A 26645-nucleotide genomic window follows, 5' to 3' on the forward strand; every position below is an offset into this window, starting at 1 on the left:
TATAGTACTCTATATATAGTACATATTATAAAATACCTGTCTTAAAAGTTTGCTTTTGATCTGATCACCTATATTTTGCTTTCATTATAGATTTCAATTACAGAACACAACCATGAAAGGAAACATGCAAATGACCAAACAGTCATCTTTTCAGATGAAAACCAGATGGACCTAACAACAAGTCACACCATAATGATTACCAAAGGCCTTTTAGGTTGTCCTAAAAGTGAAAAGTCCACTAAGATAGATACCACATCATTCCTGGCTAACTTAAAGCTCCATACTAAGGATTCAAGAATGAAAAAAGAATTAAATTTTTCCACGGATCAAAGCACTTCTTCAGAAAAGAAAATAAATTTTAATGACTTCATAAAAAGATTGAAAGTGGGAAAATCTAATGCCTCTCTAACAGGACCTGATAAAGAAAATTTCGAGATATCTATTCATCCCAAAGAATCAAATAGGGCCTCTTCTGTACATCAAATGCATGTATCTCTTAGGGTAGATGAAAATAGTAATAATATGACTAGAATCTTTAGAGAACAAGATGATGGGATGAATTTCACCCAGTGTCATACAGCCAATATTCAGACTTTCGTTCCCACATCCAGTGAGGTCAGCTTAAGGGAATTTAAAGGTGATGATATTACAATTTATGGCAATGATTTTATGGACTTGACAACTAATCACACTATGCAGAATTTACCCTCATCAGATAATTTATCTAATATAGAAAACCAAACTCAGAATGTCATGATGGAGGTTATGACAGATCATGGAACTAAAGCTCCAGGAAGGAAGACAATCTTTAAGAATAAACCAAATGCTGCTTTTCAAGACCCTTCTTTAAACCCTAATGGTGAAATACATATTACCAAAAGTCATATTACCGGGACAGAAACTCACACAGGCACACAGACTTCTAACCAAGATGCCAGAACATTGGCCATAATCCCAGAATCTATATGTTCCAGCCCAGCGACTCAAAAGTATAAGACATTTTTCTATTCTAGTAGTAATGATGCCATGGAACTGACCAAGTGTCTCTCAGTTATGAGAGAAAAGAAGAATTTGCTGAAGAATGATAGTAATTATTCTAAAATGTATCCCAATCTAGATGCCATCTCTCTTCTCACAGAGAAAACTATTTATTCAGGAGAGGATAGCATGGACATTACCAGGAGTCATACAGTTGCAATAGATAATCAGATTTTTAAACAAGATCAGACAAATATACAGAGAGCAGACACACCAATATCTGAAAAAGAAATGATGCTCCAAAATCTCATAACCATGTCAGAGGATGGGGAAATGAATATAAATTGTAGCTTAATTCCTCATGTATCTAAGGGAAGATTACAGCAGAGCCTGGCAAATTCTTTATCTATTTCATTGACTGACAAAAAGACTGAAATCTTCACAGGTGAAGATATGGATTTGACTAAAAGTCACACAACTAACTTACAAAGTCAAGCTCCTCTTGCATCTTACAATCTAATATTTGAGAATACCAGTAAATTTCACTCTCACAGCAAAAGCCCTTCAGATGAATGGGAAGAAATGACCAAAAGTCATACTGAACCATCCCGGCAGCCAAACATAATATCTAAAAACATTCCAACTGACATGTGGGGCAAAGAAAAAGATCAAGTTTTAAAGACTGCACCCTATCTTGATAAAGATTCTCCTCAGTCAGCTGATATTAATCAAGACATAGCACTGAGCCATAGTATAGTATACTCTGGTGGAAATCTTAAGAAAGAAATAGCACTGGGAAATAATAGAAATACAGTTTCATGTGAGCCATCTTTGTTTCCTACCACAGAGTCACTATTTTCATTAGAAGGACAGTCTACCATGAAAAATCATAATACTACTGTTAACAGTTACACAGAGAAACCTGTATCAGGCCAGAATTCTGAACTGCCTGAGCCACTGAGGAAAAGTGTAGGCAATCCCACACCTGGCTGTTCCCATAACAAAACAATTATTTGTTCAGAGGAGGAACAAAATATGGATCTAACCAAGAGTCACACTGTTGTCATTGGATTTGGTCCTTCTGAAGTACAAGAATTGGGTAAAACTAATTTAGAAAATTCTAACAGCCAGCTAACAACAGTAGACAGACAGATAACTGTAAAAGTTGAAAAATGTAATAAAATTCCTACAGAAAAAACTGGAGCATTTATTTCTAATGATAACATAGATGTGTTAGAAGACAAAAGCATACAAAAACTTGGATTTCTGAATGAAAAGCAAGATGTCAAAATTTGTGGAAGGAAAAGTGTTGGCAGACAAAAAATTGATAAGACTATTGTATTTTCAGAAGATAATGAGAATGATATGGATATCACTAAGAGTTATACAGTGGAAATAAATCATAAAGCTTTATTACATGAACAAGATTCCCATTTGGCTGGAACTTCTAAGACTGTTTTGTATACATGTGGGCAAGATGACATGGAGGTCACTAAAAGTCACACAACTGCCTTAGACTGTAAAACTGTTTCACCAGATAAAATAACCACTAGGCCGATGGATAAAACTGTAATGTTTGTAGATAATTACAATGAACTGGAAATGACAGAGCCCCATACTGTTTTCATTGACTACCAAGCAAAGGAGAGGATGGTGCTTACAGACAGACTTGACTTTGAACTATACAAAAGGAAAAGCCTAGAAAAGCCAAAACTGACACCTGCTTCTGCTGAGGAGAATGTTTCCTTTCCAGAGAATGGTGAAAGTGACCATTCAGCAAAAGTCAACGAGCTAACACTACTGAGGGGATGGTCTAACAATGGTCCTATAGGGAAAGCTGTAGGATTTATAGCCGGTGATAACATGGAAGTATCTAAATCAACCTTTTGGAAAAATGATGATGTACAAAAACCAGAATTTCTGAATGAAACTATATTAGGCAAAAGTCAGAGAAGGAAAAGCCTTAGACTCAAAAATGACAAGACTGCTGCATTTTCCAAAAATGATAAAAATGATATGGATATCACCCAGAGCTATACAGTGGAAATAAACAACAAAACTGCCCTGGAAGATAGAGAGGATTCCCATTTGGTGCCTTTGGCAGGAACTTCTAAAACTGTTTTATATATATATGGGCAAGATGACATGGAGATGACTAGAAGTCACACAACTGCCTTAGAATGTAAAACTGTCTCACCAGATAAAAAAACTACCAGGCCAATAGACAAAACTCTAATGTTTGTAGATAATCATGATGATCTGGAAGTCACCAAGTCCCATACTGTTTTCATTGATTGTCAAGACACAGAGAAAAGTCTTAAAGAATGCCCTAAATCTGGAATAGCTAATGGAAAAATTTTGGGTATTTCTTTTCATAATGATGGTAGCTCTGTTCAAGAAGTCATTGAAAAACAAGCACCGGCTGTAGAAAACAAAATTGTTCTTTACACTAAGCAAAAGCATCATGTGATACCCTCTGTTCCTACTAATACATTGTCTAGGGGTCAAAGTGAGTTAGAAGTTATCAAATTCAATAGCACTGTAGATGAAGAGGTCATGGGAAAAGTTGTAGACCAGGCCTATACACTGGAAAAAGCAAAAATTGTAAGCTGTCAGTTAAATAGTACAGATAGAAGAAACACGGATTTTACAAATAGTCATGCAATTGCTGTGTGTGGATCCAGTGATAATTATTCCTGTTTACCAAATGCTATTTCCTGTTTTGATAATTTGGAGGGGAATGTCATGTCCTTAGGTGATAAAGATGAGAAAGCCAGTAACTGTCCAGTGCAAAATGATCTTATTTATGTAAACAATTTAGCCAATGAATATTACTTGAAATCTGAGGGACTGCCTCTCTCTGCTTCTTGTTCTTTGTTAGAAAAGGAAAAAGTGACTCAAACCAATACCAAAGGACAGTCAGACTGTGTTACAACAGTGCTCAAAGATCAAGATCTGATTAAGGAGCCTCAAAATTTAATAGCTAATCAAACTTTATTATATAGTCAAGATCTGGGGGAGATAACTAAACCTAATTCAAAGCAAGTATCTTTTAAGCTCCCAGAGGATCAAATGGAGGGCTTTGTTGATAAGGCAGAACATAATTTAAAGATGACCTTTGTTGATGATGTTTTTGTTACTTCTCAGCTTCATCTCTCAAGCCAGCTACCTCCATTACCTCAACAAGGACAGATAATTGTGAATAAAGATGAGATTATATCATCGAATGTTGGAAATAAGAATTTAAATATTGTTATAGGAAATTCCTCTGTACCCACATGTGAAAATGAGTCCAAAATGCTCAATAATGACAAACAGTTTACTATAGCCTGTACAAAGGAGCCAAGAAAAAATATTCAGACAGCTAAATGTAATACAGATTTCCACAGTAATTCAGACTTGACTAAGCAAGTTATTCAAACTCGTGCTAATTCTAGAGAAACATCAGATCCTGCAATTGCATCTAATACTGCAAGTTTTAGTAGTGTCAGATCAAATCTGAATAATTTGAATGGAAAACCTGAAGAATTTTTAGATTTCCAAACTCCTCATATACCACCTTCTCCAGAACAATTATTTGCATTAGTAAATAAGGCACACAATCATATGAGTATAGTGCAAGCTACAGAAATACATAATATTAACACAGTGCCCAGCAATGTTGAAGATGATAGAGATGAAAAAAGTAAAATTTCTCATAATGGAGCTGAAACTAATTCTGTACCACTCGTGACAGTTGTAAAAGATAAAGCGAGGAGATGTTCTTTGGGAATATTTTTGCCCAGATTGCCAAACAAGAGAAATTGTAGTGTCACTGGTATTAATGACCTGAAGCAGATTCAAGCAGAAACAACTGATTTAAATCATTTAGAAGCTCAACCAGTCTTCAGTAAGGAGTCAAGCATTGAATTTGTTGCAGCTAAACTGACCTTAAGTCCATCTCAATATATAAATGAGGAAAACCTTCCTGTATATCCTGGTGAGATTAATTCCTCAGATTCTATTACCATAGAATCTGAGGAAAAGGCTTTGATTAAGACATATCAAAAAGAGATTTCACCATCTGAAAATAAAATAAGAGAAACCTACAGTAGCCAAAAAAGAACCTGGGTACAAGATGAAGAGGATATTCAGAATGAGAAGAAAATCAGGAAAAGTGAGATTAGGTTTAGTGATACTGCACAAGATCAGGAGGTAAGCTCTGTCTTGAACTAAGGAATGCGTTTTTTAAGTTATGAGTATTGAGTTTTAATTTTAGTCTTGGATGAGCAGGAATTGATTATTTCCAGTTATAGGGCTGGAGAAATATTCCTATTTAGAATGTTAAAGAATTATTTGACTAACAGCTAGACTTAAAAACAATTTGAAGTGACAAATCATCACAAAAAGTGAAATGGGAAGTAGTACAAAAATTAATGTAATTGTGTAATTTGTCATTGTGCTTTTGCATTAGGAGAATCTCTAGGCAGGGTATATGTAGTTTGAAACGTTAAATTTAGTCTAAATATCTGAATATTTAGTCTTAAATTCAGTCTAAATATCTGCATAACAAAAAGCCTTTTTGTTATGCAAACTGCATAAAGAAAAGCTTGCCTGAATTTTCTTGGCTAATGAGGATATGTAGAATGCCTCTTTAGGGGCGCCTGGGTGGCTCAGTTGGTTGGGCGACTGCTTTCGGCTCAGGTCATGATCCTGGAGTCCCGGGATCGAGTCCCGCATCAGGCTCCCTGCTCAGCAGGGAGTCTGCTTCTCCCTCTCCCGCTCCCCCCTCTTGTGCTCTCTCTCTCTCACTCTCTCTCTCAAATAAATAAATAAAATCTTTAAAAAAAAAAAAAAAAAGAATGCCTCTTTAGTGGATGAGAGAATGCCTAGGTCAAGCCCAGTATCTCAACGTGAAGAAGTGAGAATTTGAGTTTATGAAAGAGGTTATAGATTTTAAAAGTTGAGGGAACACTCATTTGGATAACTTGGAGAGAATAAAATCTGTCACTCAAACTGAGTTTTATAGGTAGAGAAATAAAGATTAGAAAGTATCAGAGGGGGGCGCCTGGGTGGCTCAGTCAGTTAAGAGGCTGCCTTCAGCTCAGGTCATGATCCCAGGATTGAGCCCTGCTTCTCCCTCTCCCTCTCCCTCTACCTCTCCCTACTGCTTGTGTTCCCTCTCCCAAAAATAAATAAATAAAATATTTTTTTAAAAAGTATCAGGGGCGCCTGGGTGGCTCAGTCGTTAAGCGTCTGCCTTCGGCTTGGGTCATGATCCCAGGGTCCTGGGATCGAGCCCCACATCGGGCTCCCCGCTCTGCAGGGAGCCTGCTTCTCTCTCTCCCACTCCCCCTGCTTGTGTTCCCTCTCTTGCTATGTCTCTCTCTCTGCAAATAAATAAATAAAATCTTAAAAAAAATAAAATAATTTTAAAAAGTATCAGAGGTTCATAGAAAACAAAATTTAAACTCTAATATGTGAGTAAGCTTAGAAAAATATTTCAGTAGTTCTATAATATGAGGTCCTGAGGAAATGGTTCATCTGTGAAGCTTTGAGAATGTAGTATCAGTGATAGGAAATTTATAACTGAACGGATTATATGAAAATTAGTATTTTGTTCAGTAGATATTGAATGTCTCCTGTGTCCTGAGTACTGTTTAGGTGCTGGGAATACATCAGCAGCAATTTACAGAAAAAAAATCTGTTCTCATGGAGATTACATTCTAACATTTAGACAAAGGATATATTGTCCTCAAAAACATATGTAAGTAGGTAGATGAAAATGGCATTTAAGGCTTAAAGTCAAATGGTCAAACTGGTAAAAGCAAGACCATATCACTTATTTGACATCAGCCAAAGGAGTCTTAGTCATCTGGGGAAAGAAGTACTAAAACCTGGAAATGAGTTTCTTTGTTGTTCTAGCCAGAGTCATTATGAATAGCCAATATTCTATGCTGTTTTATTTCAGTGTGGTAGCCCTGACCCTGGTGGCTAGTAGTTGAATAATTGACTAGGTCAGCGTTTGGCAGCTCATAGGATCTGGCTTTAACTTAGACACATCTGAGAAACAATTTGCTTATACAGTATAATACGCAAACTGATTTCTATATATTCTTAAATAAAATTCCTTTGAACTTTAGGGGCACCTGTTTGGCTCAGTCAGAGGAGCATGCAACTCTTGATCTCAGGGTTGTGAGTTTGAGCCCCATGTTGGGTGTAGAGATTACTAAGAAAAATAAATAAACTTTTTAAAAAAATAAAATTACTTTGAACTCTAAAGGCCTAATAAGTTCTTGTTACTTATTACAGTTTGTTACTAAGATATTTCATATAATTGTAGATAAATTTTATGTTATGAAGTAGTATTTGTTAGTGTTCAACAGTTATTTTAAGTATACAGAGTCATAACGAGGCTGATGATGTTCCTTAATTGATAATTTCAGATTTTTGATCACCATGCTGACGGGGATATAGATAAAAATACTAACAGTGTTTTGATAAAAAGCCTGAGCAGAACACCATCTAGTTGCAGCAGTTCTCTTGATTCGATCAAGGCCGATGGGACCTCTCTGGACTTCAGCAGTAAGATCTTCATAAAGACTAAATAATAGACGTCATCTGCTTACTTCACTAATAATAAATGTATTCAATTCAGGAGATATTTGAAATTTATTTAAGCTTTTTGGGAGTTATACATAGTTGATAAGTAAAATAATTTTAGTTTATTTTTAATGCTTAGTTATTTTAATAAATTGAGAAGTGATAGACCATAAAGGGTAATTTCCTTAAATAAGCTTATAATTAGGGGCGCATGGGTAGCTCAGTCAGTTAAGTGTCTGCCTTTGGCCCAGGTCATGATCCCAGGGTCCTGGGATCGAGTCCCACATCGGGTTCCCCACTTGCCCGGGAGCCTGCTTCTCCCTCTGCCTACCACTTCCCCTGCTTATGTTCTTTCTCTCTCTCTCACTCTATGTCAAATAAATAAAATCTTAAAAAAAGAAGCTTATAATTAGTAGAGAAATAATTGGATAGGGTCTTAAAACGGTAATATACTTTGCCCTGTAAATGACTCTTTTCCCAAAAAGATCCTAATGGATAGCTTTAAGAGCATGAACAACACATAAACCTGAATGATAATTAAAATTAAGCTTACAATTTAATTTTGACTTGTTTATCACCTGAATTTGCTTTACATCTAGCACAGCACAATAGTCAAATGGAATCACAGTTTCTTGGAGACACTATTTGTGAAGAGAGCTTGAAGGAGGTATGTTAAACTATTTCTCATTTCTAATGCAACTATATTCCCTGTTTTGTTTTCACTTTTTAATTTTTTTTAAAAAATTGTGAAATATTCAACTATATATAGAATTAGGTTTTTTTGTTAAGGACCCAGCATGGTGATTGATCATATGGGGTAGAAATCACAATTAAAAGACCTGTGTTTTGTTGTTTGTTCTCAATTCTGTTGTCACTGAATAACCTTAAGAAATAATATTAGATAAAATCTGTTCGTGTATAGCTTACAAATATTTGGATATTTCCACAAATATATGAAAAATACTGTAAGCTATTTAGAAACAAAATGGGGTGGTTATAGTCAAAATGAGCTCACCTTGAATATTGTGCAAACTTTTTTTCCTTCCTCAGAAACTCAAAGATGGGAAAATTACAATAAAGGAGTTCTTTATACTTCTTCAGGTCCACATTTTGATACAGAAACCCCGACAGAGCAATCTCCCAGCCAAAGTAAGTGCAGTTTCTTGGCAAAATAGTTATCTCAGTTAAAATGTATTATACTTGTTTATTAAAGTGCATCAAAACCATTGTTTATTCAAAAATAGAGAAAGAATCTAAGGAAGAATATTTGCTTGCAGAAAGTTTTTCTATAGTAGGTACATTGTGGTTAGCATAAAAATTGTTTTTTTGGGGGGCACCTGGGTGGTTCATTCAGCTAATGTCTGACTCGATCTCAGCTCAGGTCTTGATCTCAGGGTTATGAGTTCAAGCTCTGTGTTGGGGCTTCAGCATGGAGCCTACTTAAAAACAAAAAAAATTGATTTTTTTTTGGTAATATCGTAGACTTTGATAAGATGAAATTCTATTTTTTTTCTCATTCCTTGCCATGTATTTTGTCTCTGATACTTTTTCCTGAGCATATGCTTTTTCCCACTATATAAAAATCCAAATATAGCAGAAGTTTTTAATAAACATTTTTCAAAATCAAAATTGTGTTAGATTATACAATATTTGAATTGTACAATCAACAAACTCATTTTAAAAGAAGAAAAATTTATCACTTAATAGGAATATGTTTTTCTCTTAAGTCTGTCGAACATTTACAAAAATTAGTTATGCCCTAGGCCACAAATATTAACAAATTGAAAAAAATGGAGATTTTATGGACAACATCATTCGATCTTAATCCAATAAAATTAGAACTAATAAAAGGACTATAACATTCTTAGCTTCTTGGAAATTGAAAAATACACTTGTACATAACTCTGAGCTCAGAGAGGAAATCAAGACTGTTAAGAAAGCAAAGGAGAATATTTAATACCAAACATATGGGACATACAGCAAAAATTATACTTTGCAGGAAATTAAAAGCCTTAGATAACATTGTTATTATAGAAGAGAATCTAAAAATAAAAGAATTTTTAATGCTCACTTTAAGAAATTGGAAAATGAGAGGCGCCTGGGTGCCTCAGTCAGTTAAGCGTCTGCCTTCGGCTCAGGTTATGATCCAAGAGTCCTGGGATCGAGCCCCGCGCTGGGTTCCCTGCTCAACGGGAGGCCTGCTTCTCCCTCTCCCACTCCCCCTGCTTGTGTTCTCTCTCTTGCTGTCTCTCTCTCTGTCAAATAAATAAATAAAATCTTAAAAAAAAAAGAAATTGGAAAATGAATAATAAAATAAAATCCATTAAAAAAGCAAGAAGGCAGAATTAATGTAAGTAAATGGTAAAGCTAATGAGACAGGAAACAAAAATTAGTAGAAAGAATAGCAAATCCAAAATCTGGTACTTTGAAAAGACAATAAAATAAGAAAACCCTTAAGAGCCTAAGTAAGAAAACAGAGAAGGCTAAAATATAGATGGTTAAGAAAGAAGACATGTCCAGAGATTAAAAGAATTTTTTTAACCAAATTTTTACTACCTTATTTTACATATGCCAGAAAAATTTGAATTCAAACTGGGATAGAAGTAAGGATCAGGGCTAGAGAATGGGAGTAGAAAAGATTAATCTAGGAAACTGGTATCTTTTTTCTTGCTTCTAATGAAAGGGTTCCTGATAAGTTTGAATTTTCAGGTATTGATTTTCTTAAAACAGCACATAGCCATTTTCAAACCACTATTCAATAGCATGTGAGTGGAACATCCACTAAACATCTGTAGGAAATGGACTTTTATGTCAAAGACTTGTATTCGGATTCCAACTTGTAGCTTACTGGGTATATCAATTTCATAGAATAATCAAATTTTTCTTTGTAGAACTTTAAAATAAGCACTCTGAAACTTCAAACAGTTCTTAAACATGGTTTTGTCTTCAAGCTACCAGTTTTGAGGGACTGATTTTCTTTTTTTTCCAGTTTACTATAAACACACCACCTACTCCAGAAGACCTGATGTTAAGTCAGTATGTTTACCGACCCAAGATACAGATTTATAGAGAAGATTGTGAGACTCTTCGCCAAAAAATTGAAGAGTATGGAAGTTTTTATTTTTTGTGTGTGTTTTGTTGGATGGGTGGATAATCTGTGTGGTAAAGTTCTAATTAGAATAACATTGGCATAGGAAAAAGTTCATGGCATTAATTGGCAGTGTGATATGGTATGTGGAAAAGAATCAGGTTTGTAGGCAGACAGATTGAAGCTCAGTCCTGGGTACAGCACTAGCTCAGTGACTTTGTGTAAGACATTTAACCTTCATTTCAACATCCATAAATTAGGGATAATAATACCTACTCAGCAGGTAGATATGAGCAGTAGAAATAGTGTATATAAAATGTTTTCATGCCATTCCTAGCAAAAAGTATGTCATACACTCAGTAAACAGTTATTAGGTTATGATATCATAAACTGATTGCAAAAGAACATCTTCAAAAGAAGATAATACCCTTTAGAAATTTATATATAGTGCCTGAAATCAAGATTGTCTTTGGGTTTATAATTTTATCACATTTGCCCTTAATTTGCATGTAAGAAAGTACATGGTATTACACAGATTATTGCTCAGTGCTTTGGTATATGTGGATGCTGCATAGTAATTTACAGATTAGGTATATCTAAATTCCCTCAGGTAAATTAGATTTGCACAAAATATATCATACTTACCTAGAACTATTTGACTAAATTTGAACCAATCTAACAAACAGAGAAGAAATAAAATAATTTTTAAATAACTATGTAGTTTTTAAACTAAAAACTTAAGATGCTGTTAAATTATAATACTACAGATTTGCCTGATTCTGGTTTTTCATTCCACAACTGTATATTGAATACCTACTATGTGCTAGGCACTGTACTAGGTACTGGGGCTCATCACTGAACAAGACACAAAAGGTTTTTTTCTTCATATTGTCTAAAAGAGTTGAGTGTCTCAAGATTTGTCTTAGAATGTTTTATTTTGAATAAATAGGATCTCACATACAATGCACAGTCTGTTTAGATGTGCTCTACTGTTTGATTTTACACTTATGTTCCTGTATATAATATATTCTAACTCTGGTAGAAATTTATTTCTTATTAACAAGAGACTAATATATAATTTTACTACTTTTATAAATGCTATTGTATAAAGGTGAGTTAAGACTGGGAACTGAATTGGGAACTTTTACTTAAAATAATAGCTACAACTTCACAACAGTTATGCATTGATAGGCCTTAAGGATTCTTTAAAAGCAACATATTTTTATATTGGAACAAGTTCATTGAGATTGTGAGGGAAGTTTTTCTGATTCATAACATTTTTGAACTGTTCTACAAGCATTGAAATAATCAGGCTGACCACTGTTCTTGTGTGAATTCCCCTTTTTTTAATGTAGAAAAGAACTAGGAGGAATTAAGTTAAGTTTGCCTGTAAATCTCAGTTGATTCATTCAAGCTGACTTCTGAACCCTGTGCTAATTAATTAGCTTTTCTATATTTTAGATTAAAGCTTTCTGCATTGAACCAGGATAAACTGTTGACTGATGTAAATAGGAACCTGTGGGAAAAAATGAGACACTGCTCTGATGAGGAGGTATTTTTATCTCATTTTCTGAATGGGAATTAGTATAGACATTTTGAACCTGTTTATTGTGAAATAAGTAACTGTTACTTGATAATTAGTGATGAGTTCTTTAACTTCTCAGGTAAAATATGTTAGCAAGGTTTTTATTTAATTATACGTGAATAATCATTAAAATATATAATCTTTTCAAACCCCAAATGACCAATTAAATATATGAAATATATTTGAAGTTCATTTAGAATTTCCTCCTACTTGTTTCACTTAGATTTAGATGAGGAAAAGATTTACTTTAATTGGTTACTTAAATAGCAACTCATTTTATATGTGCTCTAATATATTAAGAGTTTTGTTAACTTAGGGCCTATCATTTTCTGATTTGTAATATGAATAAATGAATTAAAGGCAAGAATTAAAATTAAAATCTTTGGTTCTGTTCTTAAACTAAATGTGATTAAATTTGCAAATGAGACATGCCCTGCCTTAGGAATCAGTCTAGGATGGGCAAAACAGCCCATAGCAGCTGAACCAGCCTTCCCAGACCATTTGCCTTTCCTAACTCATTTGTTTCAGTACGCCCTAACCTTTGATTTTTCCTTGCAGCTGAAGGTCTTTGGAATTTACCTAAACAAAATAAAATCACGTTTTACAAAGATGACTAAAGTCTTCACTCACCAAGGAAAAGTGGCTCTCTACAGCAAACTGGTACAGTCAGCTCAGGTAATTTGAAACAGTTAACAGCATAGAAAGAAAGATCTATTAAAATTACTTTATAGTGGTTATAGAATATGAAGAATGTTTCCTAAGGAACATGGTTCATAAAGATGTGGGGTTCAATTTATCAAAAGTGGGAAATCTGGCATCTTGAGTAATTCTAGAATATATTTACTAATATAGGCCTATGTCCTCATCTCAGGTTTGTGATCTATTTATGTTTTTAAGTAATTCTAGACACAACATGGGGCTCAAACCCACAACCCCGAGATCAAGAGTCGCGTGCTCTACCGACTGAGCCAGATAGGCGCCCCTGTGTGTGCATGTTTAAAGTAGCATTTCCCAAAATGATTGTACTTCGCATAAAAAAACTTTTTCCCTCGGCAAATAATTCTGAGAAATGTTACATGCCATATTCCCCCTTTGGAGAAATATAATAGCTAGCATATTAAAGTCTAAAGTCAGAAATATTTTTTTAAGTCTAAAAGGAACAAAACAGGGGCGCCTGGGTGGCTCAGTCGTTAAGCGTCTGCCTTCGGCTCAGGTCATGATCCCAGAGTGCTGGGATTGAGCCCCGCATCGGGCTCCCTGCTCTGCCGGAAGCCTGCTTCTCCCTCTCCCACCTCCCCTGCTTGTGTTCCCTCTCTCGCTGTGTCTCTCTCTGTCAAATAAATAAATAAAATCTTTAAAAAAATAAAAGGAACAAAACATGCTATAGTTCTGTTCAGTGTTTCCCATATTTATTTGACCATAGAACATTTTTTTAGGAACTCTTTTTTGGGGGCGCCTGGGTGGCTCAGTTGGATAAACGTCTGCCTTCAGCTCAGCTGTCATGATCCCGAGGTTCTGAAATTGAGCTCAAGGCAGGCTCCCTGCTCAGCGGGGATTCTGCTTCTCCCTCTCCTTCTGCTTCCCTCTCTCTCAAATAAATAAATATTTTTTTAAAAAATTATTATTTTTGGGGGGCATCTGGGTGGCTCAGTTGGTTCTTTCGCTCAGGTCCTGATCTCAGGGTCGTGAGATTAAGTCCCGAGTTGCGCTCCACACTGGGTGTGGATTAAGATTCTCTCTCAGTCAGTCAGAGAGAGACAATTATCATAAGATCTCATTCATATGTGGAATTTGAGAAATAAGGCAGAGGATCATATGGGAAGAGAGAAAAAATGAAACAAGAAGAAACCAGAGGGGGAGACAAACCATGAGAGACTCTTACTCTCAGGAAACAAACTGAGGGTTGCTGGAGTGGAGGCGGGGTGGGTGGGATGGAGTGGGTAGGTGATGGACATTGGGGAGGGTATGTGCTATGGTGAGCACTGTGTATTGTGTAAAACTGATGAATCTCAAACCTGTACCTCTGAAACAAATAATACATTATATGTTAATAATTAAAAAAAAAAAGATATTCTCTCTCCCTCTCTCTTTGTCATTCACCTCCCCCCCTCTAAAAATTTTTTAAAATAAAAAATCCTTTTTGCAGGGAGCACCTGGCTGGCTCAGTCAGTGGATATGAGACTCTTGCTCTTGGAGTTGTAGGTTTGAGGCCCATATTGGGTGTAGAGATTACTTAAAATCTTTAGAAAAAAATTTTTTTTTTAAGTAACATGTATTAGCATCTTATATTACATGGAAATACTGGAATAAAGGAAAGTACAAAAAATAAGTTTATATTAATCTGTTATGTATGCTTTTTAAAAACATTTCAAGTCCAGGCTTGAAGCTTTGACCTTCATTTTAAGATTTGCCTGTTCGTGATATAGCAGTATGTCAGCAAGTTTAACCACTTATAATGTTAAAATATTTTGTTTAGAAGTGTAACTTGACAATATAATATTGTGTGTTTAGAATGAGAGGGAGAAACTTCAGATAAGGATAGATGAGATGGACAACATACTTAAGAAGATTGAGAACTGTCTCACTGAGGTTGAAATAGGTAATGTATTTTGAATACTTTTCCAAAAGAAAATTTAATTTTATCTAAATACTTCCCTACAGTACAGATTGCTGGTGTCACTTATGTTGAAGCCTTGTATTAGCAACTTGAGACATTAAATTAGAGCAAAATAAAACTCCTTTCCTGTGGTCATCCGTAACACAATCAACAAGAGATGCTCAAGATAATAAATCTCTTTAGAAAGCTCTTCATAATCTAAACCATAGTCTTATTTTTTTAAATAGATGAACTTATTGTCTTCTTTGAAAATTATCTCTCCTTTCAGTTTGATCTCTCATGATCCCGCATTGTTACTATTATTGTCCTGAAATTGCTTTCCCAAAGATCACAAAATTCCACATAATCATCAAATTTGGAAGCTCTTGGTTCTTAACCATCTTGACCTCTCAGCATTTGACACTGCTGATTCTTTTCTTTCTGAACCTTTCATCTCCCTGAACCTCTGTGATACTGCACTACCCCCAACTGTTTGCTTTTTTCCTGAGTACTCCCTTTAGTCCTTCTGTTGGTCTCTCTCTAACCTCATGTGTAGGCATTTAGATTTTATCATCTACTCATTTCTATATTCTCTCCCTTTCATCTGCTTTCACATTTGTGTTTGTATCAGTGATTCCCAAATTCAGTTAAATTCATCATTTGTTGAACACCTACTGCATAACTGATACTGTGCTTAGCATCAGAAAAAAAGATATAAACACAGATTTTGACCTTGAGTAGCTTATAATTATTCTGAGTAAAAGCATCTTTAGCCTGTCTCTTGAGTTCCAAACTTAACATTTCTAGCTTCCTGCTGAACCTCTATGCAAAAATGTCTTTAAGCACTGTAAACTCTGTGTGAATAAAACGAAATTTATTGTCTTCTCCCATTTCCAAAATAAAGCCTGAAAACTTGCTCTCCCTGTGATGTTTCTTATCTCTATTAAAGACATCACTATTGTTATAAACTGTAAAAAGCTAAAACTTTCTTTGTCTTTGAGTTTCTCTTATCAAGTCCTGTCATATCTACTTCTTCAGCATCTCTTGTATTCTTTCCCATTTCCATTAAGGCTATCATTAATTCTGACGTGCTATTTCAAGTTTTCTAACTAATCTATCTACACTCTTAACTTCATTCTGTCTCCTTCCAGTCCAACCTGCACATTGCTGCCAGATTAAATAATTATGAAGAACAGTTTTCATTATGTTACTTTTTTGAAAAACTTGTCTTTCCATTTATAACAAAATAAAGTCCAAACACCAGAGCTTGACATTTAACATTCTCTACAATCATTTTTTTCTCCAGTCCTTTTTAGATCTTCCTTTCTTATGTGATTTACTTTTATTTTTTTTATTATGCATCCCAAATTCCAACCAAATCTTTTTATCTCTATGCAGTAGTGCCACTTTGTCTTTGCTAGTGCATTCTCCTGTTTTCTACCAACGGAGGTAGTCATCATCTCCCTTGAGCTCCTATAGCTATTTTGTTAGTCTTTCTTATAGTAGCTATACATCTACTTGTAATTATAGTTACTTTTGCATAGTTTATCTCCCTAACTAAATTGTAAGCTCCATGGAAGCAAGGATCAGCTTTTATTTTTCTCCATATCCCTCAGAGTTCTTAGCACTATGCTTTGTATTGAGTAAGTACCTAGGACATGTTTACTGCATTGCATTGATAATGAGTATATGAATTCCATAATCTTAGACTGCCCTACCCCTTTGTTCATTACCTTTTTCTCTACTTCACACACAAAAAAACAGAAGCTATTAGGCCACAATTTCTAAACTTCCTATTGCCAAACAAATCAAACTTTTATATATCTATATCCATTCTTTCATCCATCCTTCTTTTCCGTAAGACCAATCTTTCCACCTAAACTTTGAGTTCCATCCCCTCTTATCGTCTCAGGAATTTCATATCACTGATTTTTCCTTATCTCTTATATATTCAACCTCCCCGCCTCCTCTCTGAAGGATATATTCACCTCTCTCTTATCTCTAAGAATACCAAAACCACACTTCCCTCTCTAGGACCCACTAACAAATAGCTCTCTATTTCTTTCTCATTCCTTCATTATTCCTTGTGCAAATATGGTGAGTACCTACAATGTGCCATGTACAATGCTTAGTGCGAAGAATACTATGGTGATAAAAAACAAAAACTTAGGGGCGCCTGAGTGATGCAGTTGGTTAAGCGTCCAACTCTTGGTTTAGGGTCAGGTTGTGATCTCAGGGTTGTGAGAGGAAGCCCCACCCACGTTGGGCTCCAGCTCAGTGTGTAGTCTGCTTAGGTTTCTCTCTCCCTCTCCCCAACTCTCCTGCTTATGTGCATGCTCACTCACGTGCACATGCTCTCTAATAAAAAAATGAATCTTCAAAAAAAAAAAAAAAACCAAAAACTTTCATGGCCTTGTGGAGCGTCTCATCTAGAAAAGAACATAAGAATTAAACACATAGGGGGGCACCTGGGTGGCTCAGCCGGTTGAGCAGCTGCCTTCGGCTCAGGTCATGATCCCAGCATCCTAGGATCGAGTCCCACATCGGGCTCCTTGCTCAGCGGGGAGCCTGCTTCTCTCTATCCCTCTACTGCCCCCCCTGCTTGTGCTCTCTCTCTCTCTCTCTGTCAAATAAAAAATAAAAAAAATAAAGAATTAAACACATAGGGGGCACCTGGGTGGCTCAGTTCGTTAAGTATCTGCCTTCAGCTCAAGTCATGATCCCAGGGTCCTGGGATGGAGCCCCGCCTCAGGCTCCCTGCTTAGCAGGAGGTCTGCTTCTCCCCGTACCTCTGTCCCTCCCCCTCACTAATGCTTTCTCTCTCTCTCTCTCTCAAGTAAATCTTTAGAAAAAAGAATTAAATAGTTTTACGGTAAGTGGTTACATGATAAGTGGTTCCAAAAGAGGTTACCTGGTGCTGTAGTCCTGAAATAGAAATCTAACCTAGTCACGTTGGGAGGGGCTTCCCTCTGAGGAGGTGGCATTTAAGCTAAGATCTGAAGAATGAGGAAGAGTTAAAGTGAGGAGGGGAGAGTAGACTATTTAATATGAATACACATGCAGAAGCTCTTATGGGAAAGAATATGCCAAGTACAAGGGTCTGAAATAAGGCCAATGTGGCTAGACTAGAGAGAGCATAAGAGAGAACATGATCTGAGATAAAGCTGGAGATGTCAGCTTTAGAGGCCTGGCCAAGGAGGGCCTCTTAAGGAGTTTTGACTTATAAAATAATTTTATATAAAGAATTAAAGAGAAAATACAAAATATTGTTAAGAATTAAAAAGAACAGGGATGCCTGGGTGGCTCAGTCAGTTAAGCATCTGCCTTCAACTCAGGTCATGATCCCAGGGTCCTGGGATTGAGTCCCACATCGGGCTTCTTGCTCAGCGGGGAGCCTGTTTCTCCCTTTACCTGCTGCTCCCCAGACCTTGTGCTCTCTCTTGCTCTCTCTGACAAATAAATAAATAAAATCTTTAAAAAAAAAAAAAAGGAGAAGAAGAATTAAAAAGAACAGGAGCTCCTGGGTGGTTCAGTCAGTTAAGCAGCTGCCTTCAGCTCCGGTCATGACCCCAGGGTCCTGGGATCAAGCCCCACATCAGGCTCCCTGCTTAGCAAGGAGTCTGCTTCTCCCTCTCCCTCTCCCTCTGCTGCTCCCCTGCTTGTGCTCTCTCTTCTCTCTCTCTGTCAAATAAATAAAATCTTTTTTAAAAATTATGTTTTTGAGGAAAAAATCTAAACTTGTTTTGGATGTGGGAAGGAAAGGGATTTTAAGGATGAGATTTTAAGATTTCAAAAACAAAATTTTAAAATGTGCATGCATGCATTTGTATATGTGTATCTGTTCCTGCGTCTTGTCCATGGGATTGCCTCCCAATAACTTTGATGTATGCAAATTATATATAAACAATTTCTACCTCAAGTGGCCCCTGAGAAGTTGCTGTTGGAGATCATTGCCATATGGCTCAAAGTGCACTTGTCTGCCACTAGAAGCAAGTCTTTGTATGAAATTATAATTATAGCTCAGTGCTTTATTGGTGAGGAAAATGGGGAATAATGAGTGTTTGTGAAATATTGTTAACACTTCATTTTGGGACCATCTTTTTTTCTCATCTCTGGTTATTTTTTACTGAGTTATCCTAATGCACATTGCCTCCTTAGAAACTAAGAATTTGGAGGATGAAGAGAAAGACAGTCCTATGGAAGAATGGAATTCTGAAATGAGAGCTGCAGAGAACGGTAACTGAAGGGGTGCCTAGGTGGCTTAATTGTTTGAGCATCTGACTCTTGATTTCGGCTCAAGTCTTGATCTGTGTCGTAAGATCAAGCCCTGCATCAGGCTCTGCTCAGTGTGAAGTCTGCTTGTCCGTCTCCCTCTGCTCCTTCTCTCTCTGTCTCTCTTTCTCTCTCTCGCTCTCTCAAATAAATAAATAAACAAAATATTTTAAAAAGAAAAAAAAAGGTAACTGAATTAATTAAGGAGATAAATGGGGGAAAAAATCTATTCTTTATTTAGGTGAGATTAAGTGATACAGAATTTTCAATAGAACAAATGATTTTTGTGGCAACATTTTAATGTGTCTGTTCTGATAAATTTGTTTTGTTTTTCTTTCCAAAGAACTGGAACAGCTGAAAACTGAAGAAGAAAAGCTCCAAAGGTCAGCCTTCATTTGGAGTGTTAGAAAATAGGCTAACTTTACAGGCCTAAATGACTTCCTACCTCCAAAAACTGAGATTAGGCACATGAGTATTGACTTAAGACTGACTCAGGGCTTCTCCACCTTGAACTTGACCCATCTTAGTTGACAACATTTTCTAAGCACTTACTGTTTACAGGGCGTTAATCCAAGGTAGTATTTCTCGAGCTTGAATAATATCAGTATCCTTTTGAAGAAAATAAACCTAGCATTAAGCTGTTTTTGTATTGTACTTTCATATTATACTTAAGTAAGTATAAAATGAGGTATATTTTTCTTATTGTCATGGGTCTTATTTAACTATAAGACTAAAATGAATCAAATATAAATAATGACAAACCAATAAAATTCCAACTGACAACATTAATTTGACAGGTGATAATGTTTGGCTAAAATTAAATTGATGCTAGCAAAATGACTAACAAGGCATAAGTTCTATTTAGCTCTAATAAACTAAACAAAACCAAACATAGGCATCAAAATTATGGCATGTCTCAGTTTTAAGGTGGGCATTCTTATGATCTACATTATGTTTATATTTTATCATCAAAACAAAAAATAAATTTTAATAATAATCTTAAAGAATATGCAAACCTTCAAGGATACCTTCGTGGATCCTAATTTTGAGAACCATTTATTTAAGCCTTTCCTAATTAGACCCACATTTCTAGATTAATGCTTATTGAAAGGAAAGAAAGAAAGAAAGAAACCTAAAAAAACAAAAATGGATGCCATTCACTTCAGTGGGGAGCTATCTAGCATGTGACTTCTTGTCGTAAACCTTTATTTTAATGGAGTCCAAATTCTCTGACAGCAGCCTTATCTTGCTATGAATAACTACTTTGATTTGCAGAAATCTTTTAGAACTGGAAGTACAGAAAGAACAGACCCTTGCTCAAATAGACTTTGTACAAAAACAAACAGATAAAACTGAAGAGCTACTGGATCAGTTGAGGTAAGGAAAAGTAGGTGTCATTAGTTTGTGTTTTATCCTGTGCCTTTGTGGTCATCTAAACCTCTTACAGCAGTTGACATGTGTTTGTAAAGTGTATCGCTGTTTTAAGCTATAGTACAATACATTCTCAAAAAGAGTCAGTGTACCCAGCATCAAGCTGAAGGTATACGAGGTAGGAAGGCTATGAAATTATAATTTTAAAATATTTAACACCTTATATTGCCTAAACTTGGCTTTCTCTGATACACAATTCAAAATTGAGTCAATTCTTTTTTTTTAAAGCATGTTTGTACATTCACAGTATTTGAATCAAAATATTGATTGTCCCCCAAACCAGTAGAAAAACTTCAGCAGCTGTTGCTGATACTGTTTGCATGGTATCAGAAGTTAACTCTCTTCTTTTACCTCAGAAAAAAATTCTTTGTCTCTCTTTCATTCTCTCCAGCTTGTCTGAGTGGGAAGTCATTGAGTGGAGTGATGATCAAGCTGTGTTCACCTTTCTTTATGACACAATAGAACTTACCATCACCTTTGGAGAGACAGTAGGTGAGTAGCAAAAGTAAGATAATTCCTCTGCAGGAAAATGTATGGCTAAACTCACTAGAGAGTCCATTCTTTATTTTAATACAATAATAACTATTGACATAATGAAAGCACTGCTGAAAATCTTAGAAGAGTTGATCACTTTAATTTGTGATAATAGAATTATGCAAATTAAATAAAAATTCAATGGGGCACCTGGGTGGCTCAGTCGTTAAGCGTCTGCCTTCGGCTCGGGTCATGATCCCAGGGTCCTGGGATCAAGCCCCGCATCAGGCTCCCTGCTCCGCGGGAAGCCTCCTTCTCCCTCTCCCACTCCCCCTGCTTGTGTTCCCTCTCTTGCTGTGTCTCTCTGTCAAATAAATAAAATCTTCAAAAATAAATAAAAATTAAAAAATAAAAATTCAACTAGTGAAATTTGACCTTTGTTGAATTACATTAGATGATAGAAATTTTATGTATCCAAATAATGGATCAACATGCTATTTGCATCTATTTATTCTGAGTTCCTTTTCTCCATCTGTGTTTTGTGATAGAGGATTTACTCTAATGGCTGATGACTTTTAACTTTTTTTTGTACTTAAGTTAACCTGAAAAAATTGGAAGTTCTGTGTGTATTGGTAGGCTTATCAAAGTAGGTAGAATCACTATATGGTGGCTGGACAGAGTTCTAGCTGTTTTGTTGAGAGTCTCCTGTCAGTGTCTTTAGGTCTTTTCTCTGAAACAGTTTCAACATGGCCAAACAAACTTCACAGTCTCCCAGCCTCCACAGAGGATTCTCCTTAAAAGTTCCTTTTTTCGGGTGCCTGGGTGGCTCAGTTGGTTAAGCGACTGCCTTCGGCTCAGGTTATGATCCTGGAGTCCCTGGATCGAGTCCCGCATCGGGCTCCCTGCTCGGCAGGGAGTCTGCTTCTCCCTCTCCCACTCCCCATTTGTGTTCCCTCTCTCGCTGTGTCTTTCTCTGTCAAATAAATAAATAAAATCTTTAAAAAAAAAAAAAAGTTCCTTTTTTCAAAGAATACCATCGAGGCGCTTGAGTGGCTCAGTCGGTTGAGCGTCTGACTCTGGGTTTCGGCTCACGTCATGATCTCAGAGTCCTGGGATCGGGCTCTGTGCTCCACAAAGAGTCTGTTTGTCCCTCTCCCTCTGCTCCTTCCCCTGCTCATGCTCTCTCTCTCCCAAATAAAGAAGCGTATAAAATCTTTAAAAAATAGTAATAATACCATCAACTTCAGTCCAGGTCCAAAATTAAAACTTAGGAATTAAAGGTGTCTGGCTGACTCAGTCAGTAGAACATGCAACTCTTGATCACAGGGTCATGAGTTCAAGCCCAACATTGAACGTGGAGTGTACTTAAAAATAAATAAATAGGGGCGCCTGGGTGGCTCAGTCGTTAAGCGTCTGCCTTCGGCTCAGGTCATGATCCCAGGGTCCTGGGATCAAGCCCCACATCGGGCTCCCTGCTCCACAGGAAGCCTGCTTCTCCCTCTCCCACTCCCCCTGCTTGTGTTCCCTCTCTTGCTGTGTCTCTCTCTGTCAAATAAATAAATAAAATCTTTAAAAATAAATAAATAAATAAACAAACAAAAAATAGAACTTAGGAATCACTCTATACCTCTTCATCCCTTATCAGGCATACCTAATCATCAATAAGACTTAGGGATTTTAATTTCTTAATACTGATCCACATTTCTTTGTTTCCTGTCAATAGTCATCTCTAACCAAATGACTACAATAACATTCCAGCTGGCCTTTCTGAATCCTCTCCTTTTCCTCTCCAATTCATCTTCCTTCCTGTAGCTATGGTGATTGTTGGAAATCGAATCATGCACCTAACATTCTTAGACTAATGATCAAAATATTTGTTATGGCCTATAATGTCTTGCATGAATTGAATTTTTCCTCCTTTTCCTGCCACATCTTAAACTATTCTCTGCACTTTGGCACATGGATTTCTTTCATTTCCTTTTTTTTTTTCTTAAGTAGGCTCTACACCCAACATGGGGCCTGAACTCATGACCCTGAGATTAAGAGTTGCATGCTTTCCCAACTGAGCTAGCCAGGTGCTCCTCTTTCATTTCCTTAAAAGGTCCTGGTCTTTTCATGCTCAATCATGTTCCATCCTAACTCAGGACCTTCATAATGATGTTTTTTATACCTGGAAGCCCTTTCCCTTTGTCCATTTGGACTTTTATAACAAAAATGCCATCAACTGGGTAGTTATTGAACAACTGAAATTTTTTCTTATATTTCCGGAAGCTGGAAGTCCAAGATCAGGGTGCCAGCATGGTCAGGTGAGAGCCCTCTTCCAGGTTGCAGACTTCTCATTGTATCCTTACATGCTGAAAGACCAAGCTAACTGTTTAGGTTCTCTATTATAGGAGCATTAATCTCATTCATGAGGGCTCCACCTTCCTGACCTAATAAATGCTTTCTAAAGGTCCATCTCCTAATACCATCACAGGGGGCATTAGGATTTCAGTATATAAATTTGATGGAGGACGCAAACATTCAGACCATAGTACTCCCTTTTCACTAAATGAACTTCTGTTAATAATCCTTAAGAGCTTAACTCAGTTATCACTTTTGCAGGAAAGTTTTCCCTGACTCTCCTTTTATCCACTTCCTCTACTATTTGCCCTCCTATTATATATGTTCTCATTGCTTCCTGCAGTTTTCCTTAATAGTGCTTATCATTGATTGTAGTTTTTGGTGTTTATTAGTGTAATTATCTGTGCATCCCCTGAGTTATAAGCTTTTTGAGAATATAAATTGATTGTGTCTGTCTGTCTCACTAATACATAGAGAATATTCAACAAAGTAAAAAGAATCGAATTTGAGAGACAGGAGATAACTCTAGAATTTGGAAGAGGAAGCAGCTCTCCTGGCTACTCATTACTGTAATGCTAAAAGCATAAATCATTTTCACTGTATTTGTAAAAAGATAGGTATGAAGAGATGATAGTCATTTTTTTGTATGGTGTCTGAAAATAGTATCTTTGCACAAAAGTTAGGAGTCAAGGAGGAGGCCTTGATAAATTTACAATAAATGTACTACACCTTAAATTTCCTTCAGAGACTTGCTAATAAATGTAGTTCAGCAGTTTCAGGGGGAGCGTTTGCCATACACAAAGAATAATATGATTCAAGGATACACCTTTAGGGGTGCTTGGGTGGCTCAATTGGTTAGGCATCTGTCTTTGGCTCAGGTTGAGGTCTTGGGGTCCTGGGATCGAGTCCCACATCGGGCTCCCTGCTCAGCAGGGATCCTGCTTCTCCCTCTCCCTCTGCCCCTCCTCCCACTCATACACGCATGCTCTCTCATTCTAAAATAAATAAAATCTTAAAAAAAAAGATACATCTTTCATTGCTTATATTAAAAAAAACCCTGCTACCCAGAAAAAGTAGGATTCTAAAGTACTGAGTTGTATGTAGTTTAAAATCAGATAATAAAAAGAAATAATGGGGTGCCGGAAGTGGCTCAGTCAGTTAAGCATCCCACTCGATTTCAGCTCAGGTCATGAAATTGAGCCCTGTGTGGGCTCAGCATGGCATCTACTTGTCCCTCTCCCTCCGCGCCCCCCCCCCCACTGCCTGCTTGCACAGGCACACTCTCTCTCTCAAATAAATAAATAAAATATATTTTTTTTAAAAAGTACTACTCTTATTCTGGTTCTTCTAGTTGGTCTCCTTTTCCTGGACAAGGCTTATAGGAAGATTGTTGACCTGAATTTTCAATCTCTGTTAGATGGTAAGTCCAAACACTTATCCATTAAAAATTTGTTGAATATTTACAAGTGTAATTTGCTCCTTGAGAACTCTTTCACATATGAAGTTAAATATAGACAATAATAATAATAATTTGTCCTTAGAAATGTGTATTAGACATATAATTGCTTGGGTAATGTTCTAAATATTGGGTAGGGTTTAAAAGAAATTATATTTGGGGCACCTGGGTGGCTCAGATGTTTGAGCGTCTGCCTTCGGCTCAGGTCATGATCTCAGGGTCCTGGGATCAAGCCCCGCATTGGGCTCCCTGCTTGGCAGGGAGCCTGCTTCTCCCTTTCCCTCTACTGTTCCCCCTGCTTGTGCTCTCTCGCTCTCTCTGTCAAATAAATGAAATCTTTAAAAAAACAATTATATTTTTAATTATTACTAGATTGTAAGCAATGATTAATAATAGCTATTTCCGTAATTCAAAAATTACCATTCTGAGTACTTATACTATATCAGGCATTTGTATTATTTATATCAACACTTTGAGGTAAGTATTCCTTGTTTTACAAATTAGGGAACTGTAGCTCAAAAGAAGTAAGTGTGCTTAGGATCCCTCAGGTTGTAAGGAAAGGCAGTATTTAAACTTGTTTAGGTTATATTTAAACCCATGCTTTTAACCAAGTTCTGTTCCATATATGATAAAGTCTTGAGTTTTTATAAGATGTCTATGTTTGGGGCACCTGGGTGGCTCAGTCAGTTAAGCATCTGCCTTTGGCTCAGGTCATGATCTCAGGGTCCTGGGATCAAGCTCTGCGTTGGGCTCCCTGATCAGCCGGGAGTCTGCTTCTCCCTCTCCCTCTGCCTCTGCCCCCGACTCATTCTCTCTCAAAGAAATAAAATCTTTAAAAAAAAAAAAGAATGTCTATGTTCACTATATATATGTTGATTTATGTGCTTGAAAATAAAATGGAGAGGATACTTAGACACTTAGTAGTTTGAAGGTATTTCTGGCTTATGTATATATTTGAAAATAAGTAATACCGTGTTTTGATTTTTTTTTTTTCCCTTCCTCAGAGGATAAAGCTCCTCCTTCCTCCCTTTTAGTTCATAAGCTTATTTTTCAGTACATTGAGGAACAGGAATCCTGGAAGAAGAAATGTACAACACAGCATCAAGTACCCAAGGTAAATCTGATTGAAGTATTTTATAGGAAAATATATGTCCCAAAAAGCAGAACTGAAATGTCATATATTTAATCCTGAAACTATAAATATATTAAATTGCTTCACTTCAAGGGATTCTTTATAAAAAAGCCACTAAAAACAGAAATGTTTTCATAATTTTTTTTCCCTCAATTTTTCCTAGATGCTTCAAGAAATCTCAATGGTAGTGAGCCATTGTAGACTCCTTGGAGAGGAAATTGAGTTTTTAAAGAGATGGGGACCAAATTATAACCTAATGAACATAGATGTGACTAATACTGAGTAAGTACTTTATTTCCCCAGGGCTGCCATAACAAAGTACCACAAACTCAGTGGCTTAAAACAACAGCAATTTATTGTTTCACAGTTCTGGAGGCTAGAAGTCTGAGATCGAGATGATAGCAGGGTTGGTTCTTTCCAAGGGGCTGTGAAGGGGAATCTGTTCCATGCCTATCTCCTAACTTCTAGTGATTTGCTGGCAGTCATTAGCATACCTTGGCTTATAAATATATAATCCTAGTATCTGCTTTCATCTTCACATGATGTGCTTCCTGTGTGCATGTTTGTGTCCACATGTACCCTTTTTATAAGGACACCAATCATTTTGGGTTAGGGGACCATCCCACTCCAGCAGGACCTCATCTTAATTAATTAAATCTGCAGTTACCTTATTTCCAAAATAAGGTCACATTCTGAGTTGCTGGAGAC

At 36.5% G+C, this 26645-nt stretch overlaps 1 protein-coding gene across 1 annotated transcript in view; it reads left to right on the forward strand.

The window, feature by feature from the left end:
- Positions 1-26645, forward strand: part of KNL1 (kinetochore scaffold 1) — a 53593-nt gene that overhangs the window by 25598 nt on the left and 1350 nt on the right. The window contains exons 9-23 of the mRNA XM_021695480.1: positions 91-5172; positions 7404-7542; positions 8160-8227; positions 8611-8709; positions 10550-10665; positions 12110-12200; positions 12792-12908; positions 14745-14832; positions 18988-19065; positions 19445-19484; positions 20377-20478; positions 20924-21024; positions 24701-24769; positions 25810-25919; positions 26101-26219. Of these exons, the coding sequence (XP_021551155.1) occupies positions 91-5172; positions 7404-7542; positions 8160-8227; positions 8611-8709; positions 10550-10665; positions 12110-12200; positions 12792-12908; positions 14745-14832; positions 18988-19065; positions 19445-19484; positions 20377-20478; positions 20924-21024; positions 24701-24769; positions 25810-25919; positions 26101-26219 (6419 nt within the window). The remainder of the gene's footprint in view (positions 1-90; positions 5173-7403; positions 7543-8159; positions 8228-8610; positions 8710-10549; positions 10666-12109; positions 12201-12791; positions 12909-14744; positions 14833-18987; positions 19066-19444; positions 19485-20376; positions 20479-20923; positions 21025-24700; positions 24770-25809; positions 25920-26100; positions 26220-26645) is intronic.

Source organism: Neomonachus schauinslandi, chromosome 9 (assembly GCF_002201575.2).
Source record: "Neomonachus schauinslandi chromosome 9, ASM220157v2, whole genome shotgun sequence".
NCBI lineage: Eukaryota > Metazoa > Chordata > Mammalia > Carnivora > Phocidae > Neomonachus > Neomonachus schauinslandi.